The sequence below is a fragment of the Hydractinia symbiolongicarpus genome, chromosome 15 (assembly GCF_029227915.1).
Source record: "Hydractinia symbiolongicarpus strain clone_291-10 chromosome 15, HSymV2.1, whole genome shotgun sequence".
Lineage (NCBI taxonomy): Eukaryota > Metazoa > Cnidaria > Hydrozoa > Anthoathecata > Hydractiniidae > Hydractinia > Hydractinia symbiolongicarpus.
The window spans coordinates 8,859,869-8,875,620 of NC_079889.1; the positions used below are offsets into that span (position 1 = coordinate 8,859,869).

At 33.3% G+C, this 15,752-nt stretch overlaps 1 protein-coding gene across 1 annotated transcript; it reads left to right on the forward strand.

The window, feature by feature from the left end:
• The first annotated feature begins 857 nt into the window (after window positions 1-857).
• LOC130629186 (uncharacterized) lies at window positions 858-14,905 on the forward strand. Its single transcript, XM_057442317.1, has 4 exons — window positions 858-2,024; window positions 7,719-7,941; window positions 11,574-11,720; window positions 13,738-14,905. Exons 1-4 carry the CDS (start codon window positions 1,971-1,973, stop codon window positions 14,013-14,015), a joined length of 702 nt encoding a protein of 233 aa, XP_057298300.1. The 5' UTR covers window positions 858-1,970; the 3' UTR covers window positions 14,016-14,905.
• The last annotated feature ends 847 nt before the right edge of the window (window positions 14,906-15,752 follow it).

Sequence of the window (15,752 nt, forward strand, 5' to 3'; positions counted from 1 at the left end):
TAACCCACATAGTTTTTTTTTCAGGGAAATAAAGTTTTTTACTGATTTTAATTTCTCCAATTTTGAAAGTATATCTAGGTAGCTGCCGTAGCTTAAAAACAACTTTATGCTAGCAGTAAAAAAATTCCGCATTATTCATTTGGAATTTGGAGATTGCTCACTACATCTGCAGATCAATGGAGATTAAAGGTTATTAAAATGTCAAGGTTAACAGTTGTAATAGTCCTTACATAAAAAATAATTGTTATAAATTAATTTCTTCTAAAATGATTGCATTATCTATTTTTAATTTGTTTTTGTCGTGACAAAAACTAATTACAAATTCCCACTAATCTATAAATTATTGCATTCTGTGTAGAACGACTGTCAAATTACTTCTTTATGCTAAGGGTGCACGAAATCTTCATGGGGGTGGAGGTCAGGGCGGTCCACGATCTTTTTTTGGGTTGATAGTTACACCTTCATATTTTTTTATTTTTCCTGACTTGTATTTTGCTTTAATTTTTTGGAAAATTATCACTCACAATAAAAATGCCGCAGAAACGATAAGTCGATAGCAACAAGAGGAAAATTCGAGTAAAATATCGAATCTGTGTAATACATCGAAATTATACAACTTAAAGAATCCAAAAAAAATGATGCCGGGACCTGGGAACGAGGCTGAGAATTACACACAAAAATGATGATAATCATAAATGGTACACAATAAAAGCTTTATTTTGATCTTAATGGGTAATAAAAAGTGCGCAAACAACTAAAGCATTGCTAAGATTTAGCTCCACAATAATTAATTTCGAATTAAATGTTAATTACTACAGGATCAAACATTATTAGATCAACATACAAAAAATTAAAGCTTGCACAACCCGAGCGATCTGCATTTAATAAAAACGCTTTGCTTCTACGTTAAAGAAACAAATATGTCCCATCTCCTGTATTGATGCAATTATTCTGTTTAAATTGATCGTCAAATGGCTTTTTCATGCTAAGTATGCAAGAAATAGTGATGGGAGGTCATGTACGACGGAACGTGGAACGGAAAGTACTACGCACAGAACCAGTGAATTTTTTTCACCAACTAGTGGCTAGTTTGTTATATTTGCGTTTACTTTGTTCGTCATATGGGCGATTTCGAAAATTAAAAATTATCTTTGGCCGAAAAAGCAAAGGTGATGTGGTTTTAATGATCCTGGTGAATTCTTTACGGACTAACGACTAGTCTAAAATATTAGCCGTAAACTAAGTCCAAAACAGTACAAGCTCACTAGTGAATCCCAATATCATATTGACTTAGCGAACATAAGGTCCCTTGAATTGGAATGTAAAAGCAAACGTAGTTGCAGCATTTAAATATAGCGTCGTTTCAAGGCATCAAATTGACTTTTTCATAAAGGAGGAAGGGGCCATTTAATAAATTGCCATTGTATGGAGTGAGGGCAGACGCGCCAGCAAAAAAGTTGAGAATTTAGCCTTGAAAGTTGGGTAACACTCGTCCTATGTGCACAGAGGGCGCGTAGTTAGATAGCTACGAGTTTTCCTCGGCCCCTCCGGGCTGCTAAAGGCTGCTTTCCCTAGGCTGCTTACCCTTTACAGGTTAAACATCGGCGCTCAATTTTCTAAATAATGCACACGAGGTTTGAAACCGTTCTGTTTCAAGTCTGTGACTAAATGTTCAGACGTTGCTACATAAGTCAATGAATTTTCTGCTATACTTAAACAATTAATTAACGAAAAAAAAAATACTCTTGACATTTCGTTAATTACAAATATGGACAGCGGAAATTAATGCTTTTTAGTGGCATTAAACGAATTAGTGTTTCTTAGTGGCATTGAAAAAAAGAACAATGGGATTAGGCGTGCAATAAAAGAATACGATATTGCAGTGCTCGTTTAATATCGAGACTTTATTTATCAAGCTGTGTTTTAATACTTTCCCTGTGAATGGTAAAGGTCGTGGAGAAGGTGTAAAAATGAGGATGAAAAATGGAAGAAAAGAAGATACTAAATATTTTATTGAAAAAAAGGTAAAAAATTATTAATTTTTATTTTCTTGGTTGATCTTTATTTTTTTTTTCTAATGTTCCATAATACATAATAAAAACACTCATGGTATACGGGACAAATATATATCATCCTACTCAAAGTGATATGACTATAAGCTTTGCAGCAAATCAATGTCCCTGATAAGAACTGAACGAACTCGTTATGCGATTCAAGTTGTCTATTTTGGTGTTGCTTCAGGTTACGTCATTTTATGTGTTTATGTTTTTTCTCCTGGTCGGAATGTCACGTAGTACAATTTTAGTTAAGGAAAAACACCGACGTTTCACTTTCAAACTCCCACAGAGGAAGTTTTGATGAAACAAGAACTACAAGTGTCTGAATTAAATTAACCAAAAATGCTCCTAATACTACACAATATGACAGGTTTAAAGTTAGAAAACAAAGATTTTACATAAAATTCAGTCCCTATTTATGAAGAGGTGACGGCATGAACGGCGTTTTTTTCCTCAAATCATAAAAGGTGTCCTGATATATACGGAACAGTAATTGGTTTAAAAGTAACACGTGACGTTTGCCGACCGACCGCGTTTGTTACTGTATCATTGTTGTGCTTGTGAATGTACATCTAAATTTTATTGTTCTTTTACAATCAAATCTACATAGACCTTTGCAACAATCCTCGCTTGCATACCAATCAGAACATTATTTAGGTAAAACTCAGTTCTCCATTTGATGAATAATTTTGTAAATATCGTCAATTACTATATTAAAAAAAATAATATAAATCAATAAAGTTGTATTACTCTAAAAAAATAAATAAAGCCGGTTCGTCATAAATATGTCGCCCTTTAAACAAAGTCCCATATTTAAATCATGTGGATAACAATAATATTTCACAACAATGCAGACACAAAGGGCACATCCCTATGGTTACTAATGACGGTGTTTATTAACAACAGTTCACCTCAGCATGGTCATAATGACCCAAAACACACCATAATTAAAAACTCCTTTATAGAGATCTGTTTGAAATTGCAACCTCTTTAAATTGAATTTTATCGACTTATCCAATGTTTGAAAATTATGGAGTTGTTAGGGGTAGAATAATATGTATCCAATGTGTTATTGCTTCTCTGAAAATTGGCCCAGCTTCTGCAATGAATGTCAATCACTTAAGAAACAAAAAAATTTAGTGCTTTTTAAATGATCAATAACATTGAGCAGAAATCAGAATTATGATAATTTACTTGCCCACTCCTTAATGCTGCTGTAAAACATTTGGTGGTCTTTATAGCATAAATCGGACCCTTAAAGTTTCATTCGTTTTAGTTTCGTGCAGTTTGTTTACGTAAACAATGCGTGATATTTCACCAAGGTTGTGATTAACATCACAAAAGTCTGTTCTTGACTTCGCAACATTAAGAGTGATTCACAAAATATAATGTAGCCATTGTTTAATTAGTTTTATGTCTTACGAAGAGCGTTAGACAACTCAATTTTTCGCTGTAGCAGAATAATATCAAAGGTAAGATAAGTATTGAAAACTGCCTTTAATTCGCTTTTTCAATTTCATGAAAATCTTACAATGATATGCTAAAGTTTGTTTTACATTTGTGAGACCGCTTGTAATTTTAAGTCATCTCGTCGGGTCGGTGAGTTTCCATGGAAAGAGTTTCCATAACTAAATTTTTGTGTTTTTTTTTTTTTTTTTTTTAATATTTCTTTTGGAAACTGGAAACGATATTTTTCATCTTATCCCGTATTATTTACATCTTATCTACCTCTGACATCATTTGTTTTGGAGCTTATGAAATTAATTTAATTGAGACCTACCTCCACGATTAAGATAGCTACACCACTAATTGTTTTTTTCAAAGTAATAAAACTCTTTTATTGGATTAAATCGATTTGCTTCATCCTCTCCTCAAGGTTGCTTATTGCGAAGAAAGTTGTTATTAAAGATTAGCTTAAACAATGATTTAATAAAAAAAAATTGGAGTACCGGTCAAAGCAATTTACAACTTCACCTTTCGAACACGATACAAAATACTTATTCAGCGCTTTCTACGTTATTACGAGATGAGCCTCTTGAAGACAAAGGCCAATTTACTAACTGTAACTCTTATTAAAAAAGATAACTTTTCTTTCCAATAACTTTTTTAACTTGTCCCTGGGGAGAAACAAGTAACAATAATACTCCCCCTGTCTGTTTACATTACACCCTACAGTTGTCTTTATGAAAACACAGACAATTTTAAAGGTTGGAGTCTCAGCGGGACATTCCTTAGATTTTGAGTAATTTTGAAGATGGAACTTTTGACTTTAAGTAGAAAACCTTTTGTGGGAACAACCTCTTTCCAAGGGCTTGCTAGGTTTTATGTGCTCTAGGAGAAATATGACCAAAAACCTGACAAACAAGCCCTGGTAACGAAGTTCTTGCAGAAGAAATTTTTGCGGGACCAGAAATACCGCGATATTTCAGAAATTAATTTTAGCGATCAAATCCTTTCAGAAATTTTTTGCAGAAATTAAGGCTAAATTACCGCTAATGTTTTTCCCTTGGGGTATTCTTCAGTGCTACACGCGCATTAATTTTTGGATAATGTTATGTTACGAACACTGGGCGTAAAAAAGATCGTCTAATTAATGACATCTTACTTATACTCTGTGACCAGACGATAGTTTCGTGGAAGAGAGCTTCCAAAAATAAGATCCGCAATTCTTCTTATTTTAAACTTATTTTAATCGTAAAAATAAGTTCTGCAAAATTCTTCCTTTTAAAACAATATGTTAAAGCTTTAACGGGGGTTTCAACTGCCCTGTACGTTTGGGATTGGCAGTATAGGACCATAATACAACTTATCGTCTCCAGATATACTGTCTTGCATCTTTGCAACAGGGAACAAATAAATATAATCAAAAGTTTTTGTAAATTTGTATTCTTTGATAAAATACGTTTAAAACCGCTTTGTCCCCAAAATTAGCGATTTTGAAAAGTTCAGGGACTTTTAAGGTAGTAATTTAATTCATTTTCTTAGCTTTTTAATGATTTCTGGTCTTGGAATCTTTTTTTAACGTCACGTAGATAATGTCGCCCATGCTCGCCGTTTGGAAATGGTTTATAATGGTGGGCTGTAGCTTGCGGTTGTCTCGTAAAGCATTTTTTTTATTTTATAATATATACTGAAAAGCAACTTTTTCAAAAAATTCAACATATATACAACTCTCTTACTCCATCTGTGTTTAAACGGTATGGTTTAATTTTAGCCTGATCCAGAATTTTTCCATTCAATTTTTTCAACGTTAACAACCATGGGTTATCAGCAAACTTAATGCTCGATTTTTAGTTGCTTCTAATCTTCTGTTTTATTTTTTAATCACATGTTACACTGCGTTGTAGCAGCTTGTTTTCATATTGTCACGTGGTATTACATAGAACGTGGTCAATCGGAGAAAATGTTATAGAGAGTATGCAAAGAATTTAGCTCAACTTAACTTTTTCTTATCAAAGCACTTGCAGCATGTTCTATAGCGTTGATTTTCGTTTCGATATACTTTGTAACGAGTTTTTGACTGATCGATTTACCATATCGCAGGTATTACAATACCGTGAATGACGGAGTAAACGCCCAGGGCGCTTATTTAAAAATTCTATTTTTAAGGGAGGGGGGCGCTTATTCCAGAAGGGGCGGTTATTTGAGCAAGGGGCGCTTGTTCCGTCATTTACGGTATGAGGAATCAAACTTTTTTCTGTTTTTAGAAAAAAAATTAGCTGTACATGTTGCTTTTTTTTTCGCTTGTTTATACAAAATTGTGGTTTTAAAATCGAAGTGTTAAATAAATTTTGAAAGAAAGGAATTGACACCATTTTCAAAAAATCATTTTATTTCTTTATATTCAAAAGTAAATTGTAACTCAGACTAATGAGTTAATTGTACTTGACTTGTGGGCAACTTGCAGTGTTGGCTAAATGGATCCCTGTCATTGCTTTTGTAAAAGTGAGAGAATGTAAAGTTGACGTTTCTTACATCGAAGCACGCAGCAAAAATTTACAAAATTTATTCTTTAAAATCGTGAGTTTATTTTTAAAGTCAACTGTCTTGAATTAACAGACAGTCAGACAACGCTATGACTAACATCTTTTTATATAAAAAATAATTTAAATCATAAAACACAGTTAATCTAATATTTTAGCTTAACATTCCACCACGCGATTATCAGTTCAACTAAATCCGTCTTTTAATATCTTTACAAACGAACTAACTCTTACTTAACGAGCGTACAACCTTTTAACTTGAGTGACCTTGCTGCTTCAGTTACCTAAATAAGAGCTCTTATTTTTGTTGTTGTTGTGTTTCTATCTGTTTGTTTGCTGTTGACTATAACCCTATTCCGTCCGGACGAGTTTCTTTTTAAAAAACTATTTTTGAACATGCTGCATGGCTATGATACTTACCAAGTTTTCATATTTACTTATCAGCCACCTGCATTTAATTTTTGGGCCTTGTATATCTCAGGATCTGAGCTGTTGATCATTACTCGAAACTGCCCCATTAAATTTCTATGAAAACCTTATAATCAGGAGAATATGATAGCGTTTGCCAGTATTGGCCTAAAACTTGAGACTCACAACCTTTTTTCAAGATTTTTTTCATGCGAATTATGTAAAAACAGGAAAATATGTTATATTTCTGGAACTAAAGTAATTGAATTTTAAGTAGATAGTGGTGTTTTGGACGAATTTTAAAATAATGCCTCAAAAAAAACTGACATAACTGACAATCTATCGCTGCTATTCTTTTATGACGTACTGTGTCTGTAAGTTTGATTCCATTAAAAAAAATCCTATCAAACGTTATGGTGGGGTGGTGGGTCAGCTCCCAGGCATAATAGGTATAAAAAAGAACGGGTGTTGGGGGATGTTGCAGGGTGTTGAAACATGTCAACTCATCTTTACAATAAGCCATCAATAAGGTAAAAAGTACTGACATGAAAGTTTTTATTGAAAACGCTTTTTTGTAGAAAAATGGGCATGAATCCTCGGAAGTGATAGATAAAACAGTCTATATTGTATTTATTAACTAATAGCTAATTTTATTTGGTTTGTAAAAACCATAATATTTTTTTTCTAAACATTTTCTTGTGGCAAGGTTGTAAACACCAGGTTTTGATAAAGAAAGAAAACGTTCGATTTGTATTTCATTGCATCGGTTTTTCAAATACACATGAACAAAAAGAAAACAAAACAATGAATATCTCTCTATATGGGATGTTGATATTAAAAACGCATTGGATTTAAAATCATCAACATTCTTTGCTGTTTTTTCTGGCGGAGTCATGCGAGGTTTTGGATTTACTGTAAGTTGATTTTTGAGATTGCATGAGACTTGCGAAGTTGTACGTTTACATCTATAGTAACCAATAATGTTTCCTATGAGGTTAAAAGTCATACTATGTTGTATAAAGCCCGTACTGAATGATTTTAGCCAATCAGCGCAGCGGATTTCCCGTATAAACTGGTTAAAAATAGCAATTTGTTAATAACAGCTAGTTTTAACCAGTGGTGTTCACGAAATCTAAAACTTTTACCATAATTAATATTGGGAAAACAAAATTTGTCAAGCTGAGTTGTTGTAAATTCAAGACGAGAATTTTATCCACGTCAAAGAGAAAATGTTTTTTTATAATTTTATTTTATTTTTACTTTGTTTCAGGATGATTCAAACGTTTTGGTACTTGTCATTCTGCGAACAGTGACAGTCATGTTGCTTCTATTATCCGCAATCTTGATCACTATGAGCATGCTCTATCGACCATGGAAACAAGAAACATTGCCAGGAAATAAAGGATTTGCCTTAGAATTTTCAGTTTTTCATGTTTGCAGAAGTTCACATTTAGGAACCAAGTGTTATAAAGGAGCTTACGATGAGGCGCCAGGTAGGCAATAAATATAATTAAAAAAGTTCCAACTATTTGAAGCAAATACTTATAATCTTTAGTAGAAGTAAAAATTACAAATTAAAGAAAAGGAAATAGCAGGAAATTTACATACTTGAGGATTGCATCCTCATGTCTAGCAAGGGGACCGAACATATTTTTTTTACCACCGGGAAATCGGATTAGTTAAGGCAGGAAAAATTACGCTGGGTCTCAAACGATTTTTCTGCGGTTAGAAACTGGCGAAATTATAAGTTGTCGGCGCTACCACTACACCATCTGACAAAATTATAATGAAAAAAAAATATCGCAAGCCCCGTATAACAATTTTTGCGTCATCGTGACCTTGAATGTATTCAAAAATACTTTTTTTTCTTGAATAATGTAGATCTTTTTCAGCAACAGCATCTTATGAAAAGTCTGCTTTTTCCATCAATTAATGCTTGCAATAAGCTTATATGTATTAGCAACATCTAAATTTTCGAAAACATTGAAAAGAAGATTTTAAAAAGTTTAAAATATACATGTGTATATTCAACATATAAGAATGTAGAATACGCCATTTTGGAATTAGCGCAGCCATATTTAATTTTCCTGCAAGTGGCCAAGTTAGGCTTTGACCTTCCGTTCTCAGTGGCGAAGCCTATAGACAATCCTAAAATAAAGAGACTTACAGTTTCTTGAGATAGTTTCCTTATTTTTTAGATATCAGCATTGTATTTTAAGCTTCTTAAACCTTGTTTTTTAATAAAATTATATAATGTTCCAAATCATTCCAAATCCAAGATGTACTAAAAATTCGCGAATTACAACACGACAAGAGGTCAGGAGTTTTGGATTTAATACTGGTACCCAAATGTAAACAAAGACGTGCCAAGATAGGCGATAAATCTCTCAAAAGAGGCTCTTCCTTTTGGTACTTCTTGTATGCTTTGTTACCGAAGAACGTAGGGTTCAAAGTCCAACTTGCACCACTTGCGGGAAAATTAAATTTGGCTGCGCTAACTCCGAAAAGGCGTATTATTTTTAACTCAGCGTTTCTTCTCACCTTTAAAAGCTCACATGCTTATACACTAATAAAGTTTAGACCAGGATCATGCCCCACATATGCTTAAATTTTTAGGGATTCCTCAACCTTATTAAGCTTATAAGAGTTATATTTACAAAAAAAGCATTATCCAGTTGTCATGACTATGATTTTTGTTGTTTGCGCATTTCTACTGATATCACTAAAATACAGCAAATCCGACCTCATATGCTGTTTTCTAAAGAGGCTTTTATGTTTCTATTTGTTGTCTCGTTACTGCAGATAGCCTCGTTATCATTGATCTGCTTCAATTTTAACTTTGTTTATGTTTGCCAAAGTGAAAACATTCTTCGCATTATCTTAGCATTAATAAAATTACGGCATGATGCATGCGTGCATGTTTTTGAGAGCGTGCAATTGAGGTTTTTGGTAATCGGGTTACATAAAAAAAACAAAAAATCTAAAGTTAAAAATAAAAAATGTCATATTTTTACCTCAAAGTGGCAGTAGGTGACAGTTTGTTCTATGATACTTTAACATGTTTTAATTTTGATAATTACGTAGGGAACATGTAATGGTATCATTAACAACGACATGCAAGCTTTATAAAAACAACATCTTCATGAGAAAGATGAGCTTTTAAACTTTTTAAACAAAAAACAAGGAACTTACTTAAAAAAATAAACTCCAGAAAATATTAAGCAATTTGATGAGCAGTTGCAAGCACATAGAATCTTATTTTATCGCGATTAATCACTTCGTTTCTTGTTTTGTTTTGTTTTGTTTTTTTTATTAAATCACGCGATCAACTTACGCCCTCCCACTTTATCAACTTCCGCCCTCGTCGTTTAACAAATCGCATTCCATTTTAAGTTTGGCTTCAAAAAAAAAATCTTGATTGCTTCGCAATAAAACATTGCGACACAGAAACACAGCTATGTATGACGAAGAATATATTATTTTTGAAATGCTCACGTGTAGATCAAAATAAATGGCTAAAAACAAAGCAACCGTTTTGCTTTGTCACAGACTCAAAAAAAACCACTGTTGTAAAATAGTGGCAATTATACTGGGCCTGAGTTGTTTACAAATTAATTTGTCAGCTATGCGAAATTAATTTATTTACAGCCAATTTTAATTGCGGTCTCCCAGAGGAATCTTTAAAATAACGTCTGCAATAAACCATAAATTGCTTTTTGCATCACACTACACATTCTAAAGATTGGAATGAGAAAATGCATTCAAAATACAGCATTTACCAAAATTATCTATTCTTAACCCTATTCGGTATGGGGGGCATAACGTGCCCGCGCCATTTTCAAAGTCTAATAACTTTTTAAATACTGGATGATATTATCTGAAATTTTGTGAGTTTTCCTAATTTTTATTGCACTTACGGAAAATAAAAAAAAATGTTTGTAAAAATTGTCCTGTCAATGTCACTTTTACCTTTTGACAGGTGGTCATATCAAATTTTTTATTGTAGTGCTAAAAATAAATGATTTCTGAACAAACCAGTTGTATGAATATGGGATTATGTATGTGATAGTGACAAAAAGTCATCATACCATATTGACATGCATACTGTGTAATTTGCGGACCGAAATATTGGTAATTTATAGACCAGAATGTTTGTAATTTCCTATTTCTCTATTTCTATTGTCATATGATAACGTCATAGGTCATTTTTTCCCATGTCAATCCAAATTGTCTTTATTGAGTAGCTACTGACGTAGCTGCTAAGAGATATACCAAGTTTTATTCCATGACAGCTACTAACATTAAGGTTCTCAAATATAGATTTTTGAAAAAAAATTCTTGAAGATTTGAATTCTGATCGATTTCCATTTTCTCCTTAGAGAAATCCTTTGTCTTTATACCACCTGTTAATGTTTCTAATAATATCTTACATTCTTGTATTACTTTTTTAATGACAACTAATGTAAATAGTTTTAAAAAAGATAAAAAATCGAGAATTTCCAAGAAAGACATATTTTCTTCAACCATTGTCTCATTATGACGTCATCACTTACTGTGATGACATGTCAACCTAAATATTTTGTCACTAATTAAGTCACAACATATTGATGCTTCTTTTTGCCTAGTTTTGTCACTTAAAACCAAACTGAACAAAAGTTACAGCCCGCGGGCACTTTACGCCCCCCCCCCTCCCCCCACATACTTACAAGGGTTAAAAAATCCCATACCAAATAGGGTTAACGGGTTCTGCATTCCAACATGTACTGCTCAAAGTACTTCAGCATTGCTCATTGTAAACAATCCTGATTTTATGAAGGCTACCATTTTATTGTGGACCTAGCCAGATTTTTTAGCTCAATTAGCGGGTTACTTCTCTTCCAATAAATCGCCCTGGACAAAATTACTTTTTATTTTTTTTATTTTTTTTCTTGTTCACTATGGTTCACACAAGTTTAATGATGCATAACTCAAAAACTAGAAACAAATCCAAAACACATTTATGTTACTTACAAAAAATAAGTTCTACTACTAGTCAGGACATATGTTAGGTGTTTAAATGGCAATAATTCCTGACAAGAACCTTTAAAACCATTTAAATTTGAAACATGATATTCCTCTCCTTTAGCTTGGTTCAGAGCATTTCAGACGTTTTTGTTTATGGCAACAATTCAACAATACCTCTCAACGTTTTATATCATCATCCAACTTGTGAGAACAAGAAATGATCAGGTGAAGAAATTCTGGATTCCAGCACTTGTTTCGTTATTTTCAGGTACGTACAAACGCCAAAGTGATTTCTGTTTCTACTTTACTGTTTGAATTATGCAGCAAGCAAATCAATAAACCAATTGGATCAATACACCAATCCGATATTTGCGCTCCATTTTGAATTTAATGCGCGATCAGGGGTCTAGGGTGAAGTTAGTGTACACAGAATTTGTTTTGGTGTACGCTTAGAAGTAGCCATTTTTGTTTCAGTGTACGCTTAGAGGAAGCCATTTTTGTTTTGGTGTACGCTTAGAAGAAGCCATTTTTGTTTTGGCGCATATAGTTTGGTTTGTGTTAAGGTATAGTTACATTCAATAAGTTCCCATCTCAATGTGCTATTTTTAAGTGTTAAGCAAACTTGACAAGTTGTTAAAGTCGGAATGTGATGTACATTCTGGGTGAATTCGGTTGTATTGTGTTATTATCTCCCCAATGAACCATTCAGACCAACATGATTCGGTAAACAAAAAAATCCTTGGTTGCAACGATAAAGATAATCTCCCCCACTCTTTAAATAAGAAGATCAACTTTTTATCACTAAAAAACAGTTTTGGGAAAAAAAGCTTATACTTAATACTACCAAAGCATCTATTAATACCGCCAAAGCATCTATTAATACCGCCAAAGCATCTATTTCCACCTGGAGAAGAAATAAAAGTGGTAAAAAATGAATTTTACACTGGTGTGTTAAGGTATTGTATACTCGGTGTTCCATCTGCTGCAAGAGTTAAGCTCAAATGACGAAAATTCAGCACGGAATGTAAGTGTACGAAAGATGTGGCCACCTTCGTATCCATGTTGAACATGCCATCAACACTATCAAAAGATACAGAATCTCTAATAGTGTACTACACTGAAAATTGGTCTCAGCTCAGCAGTAACAAACAATCTAGCTAGCAATTTAGATTTTTCTACCAGAAACCGTTATACCATGAAGGTTGGGAACATCTTCAACTCATTTTCTTTATTTTTATTAACGCTTCTTAACCCTATTCGGTCCGGGGGGGGGCGGATTCCGCCCACCCCCCCCCCCCCCTGACGTTTTGTTTTTAATAACTCCTGATTGCTTTGTTATATGGCTATGATACTTACTGAGTTTCAACATTTATCTATTAGACACCTGCCTGCTAATTTTTTAGGTCCCATACCTTTCAGAGGCTTTGATATTGGCCATTACTCGAAACTACCCCTAAAAATCTCTATGAAATCCTTATAATGGGGAAAATATAATAACTCCTGTTAGAATTATCCTTAAAACTTGAAACTTGCAACACAACTTTATTTCATCTAGAAGAATCATTTTGAATAATTTGAACACGTGACTAATCCGATTTCCCGATTTTGTCGGATTTCACCCGAAAATCGAAAAATAACGGATTTTCGGGCAATTTTTGGCAATTTGTTATCCGATCCATGTAAAAACCGGAAGATATGTTAATTAACTTTTATTTAGCTTTCAGAAACTTTAAACAGAATGTAAAAATTCGCTCTAGAACGAAAGTAATTATATTTTAAGCAGATAGTGGCATTTTTGACAATTTTCAAGCTTCTGATGACGTCACAGAAAATGTGCTGACGCAAGCAAAAGTTTATTGGCGCCATTTTGTTCCTTTTATGACGTAATATAAGTGTGCCAAGTTTGATTCAATTTGAGCAATCCTATGAAAAGTTATTAAGGGGGGGCGGAATCCGCCCCCCCCCCCCCCCCCCCCCCGGTCATAGTATGTTCGAAAAACCCCGGACCGAATAGGGTTAAACTATGGCAAATTTATAAATTAAAATGAAAGCTGCAACGAAAACAACAACAATTTTTTTTTGGCAGCTGGAGCTTCAAAACTAACGGAAGGTGTTGGAAGTTTTTGTACACCAACATTCACTTAGACACTTTCTTATCGGATTGTTGCATTTAAACTGAAGGTTCTGGTTTTTATTAGAGGAACAAAGTGTGGTTCTCACTAATTATTAAGTTCTCGACATATAAAAAAGCCAGTGTACTTATAGCCTAATGTTTCTGTTTATAGCTGTATTTACACTTACTGCTATGTTGATTTTGATTGGATATTGGGACTTTGAATTCATGGAGGATATACGTCTATATAAGATGGGATGGATTTTTGATCAAGATATTGATGAATATTCCGGCTATCCTAGACAGATGGCATGGGGGTCCATTGGTTTGATGCTTTTGGTTACCATACTATGTAGTTTCACTCAATATTACGAAAAAAGGTATGCCCAAAGATACAAGATGAATGCGTTGCGCCACCAAGCGGAAACAACTGTGTACAGTGTACGGTGAAATGATGACGGTTGAGAATGAATAAAAGTGTTTTAAAGCAGGAATAAAGTTGGTGTTGTTAGGAACGTAGCAAATTCAAAAAGAAAAAGAAATGCAAAGAATGTGAAAGATAACTTTTACGGATAAAGCAAAGCTTTGTCCTTTGCGATAGGCAAAGGACAAAGCTTTGCTTTATTCGTATCGTTAGCTTTTTTTCTTAATTGTTTTGTTTTTGTTGGCAAAAATGCTGTTTGTATTTTTGTTGTTATAACTTTGATTGCAGTGTGTTTTGTTTTCTGAAAAATTTATAAAGAAAGTACAACCTTATGGCGCTTATGTGCGTCATGAGGAAGAAACATTGACCTGCAGTTTTAGTAATAAAAAACTGCAACGATCGGTTGTATAATAACACTTGTCTGCTTTTTTAATAAATCCATCTTTTTAAATAAATTTCTTACGTATTTGAGTTAGGAAAATTCTTTTTATTTAAATTGTATATATGTAATAACACAATATACAACTTATGTTCGCATTTACCTCTTCACTTCTTTCTGGCAAACACATTTACGTTTTTGCACAACATTGGTATCCAGCGTTGACTGAAATAGACGTGACTAATATAAAGTACGAGTGAAATTTACAACAATGCATCGGTGTTTGATCATTGCACAAAGAACGATTACTACTATTACTGAAGATGCCTTCTAGTAAACATTCTGTTGTCATGAAAAAATATCTTTTTTGTCTTTATGTAGCTAAATTCATGCTGTGTTATTATTTATCTTAAAAGTTACTTTTGAAAGATGTTTCATGGTTTTAAAATGATTAGTTTAATATCTTTTGACATTGTTAAGTACGTCTTCATCTTTCATTTTTGTGTTACATTTAATAATCATTAATTAAGAGAAAGCTTGTTGCTAAAGAGAAGGAGAAGTACTGAATTGTTGAATTTATATTGGACACGCTACTAACAGCGCATGAGCGTAATATTCGCACTGATTGCACTATGTAATCTGAAAAAAAACTCTGCATCCCGCAAATGAGAAAACAAAAATAAAAACAGAATGGACTATGCACTATGTAATTTCCGCGATTACCACCACGTGACATGGTGCTAAAAATAGCAATTTGGAATTTTTTATTGCTTTTATTCTCCAATTACAAGACCAAAGGTTTTGCTTTACCCAATGAAGTTCGTAAATGGCTCAAAATTTTGTTGACAATCGTCTGTCTTCGCCTAAACATATGTCAATTTATGTTGCATGGTGTAAAAAACTTTACTTGACAAGTTTTTATTTTATAATTGTTTTATTCGAATGAACTAGTCGTTGACCTATGGAAAATCCATGGGACATCCTTCATTAATTCCTGCATTGATTTTTCGTCTCTTTAACATATTTCGTGTAGACCGTAGCACTTCTCGGTTCCAAAATGCAGCTATTGTTATAAGTGGGTTTGTGCAAGATTTATACATGTATAAAAAACATGATAAAATGTGTACCTAAAAGTATTGAACACTTAAAACTCAAATCCATGAAATGCGAAAAAGAAAGTAAAAAATAATTTGAGAACAGAATGAGAATTCCTTTATAACAGTCAAGTCAATTTTCTAAATTATCTCGCCATTGCTATCAATAAATAGTGCCTGGGACCGGTTGGTTCAGCCTTTTGATTGGGTCATTTGCCACTTCTCGAAGCTTTGGTAGTACTTATGCGAAATTTCCTTTGAAAAATAATTTTATTTTTAAGTTGAACGGA

Coding starts and splice junctions, on each gene's coding strand:
- LOC130629186 (XM_057442317.1), top strand. CDS start 1,971: ATGAGGATGAAAAATGGAAGAAAAGAAGATACTAAATATTTTATTGAA. Junction 2,025..7,718: donor AATATTTTATTGAAAAAAAG/GTAAAAAATTAT, acceptor ACTTTGTTTCAG/GATGATTCAAACGTTTTGGT. Junction 7,942..11,573: donor AGCTTACGATGAGGCGCCAG/GTAGGCAATAAA, acceptor CCTCTCCTTTAG/CTTGGTTCAGAGCATTTCAG.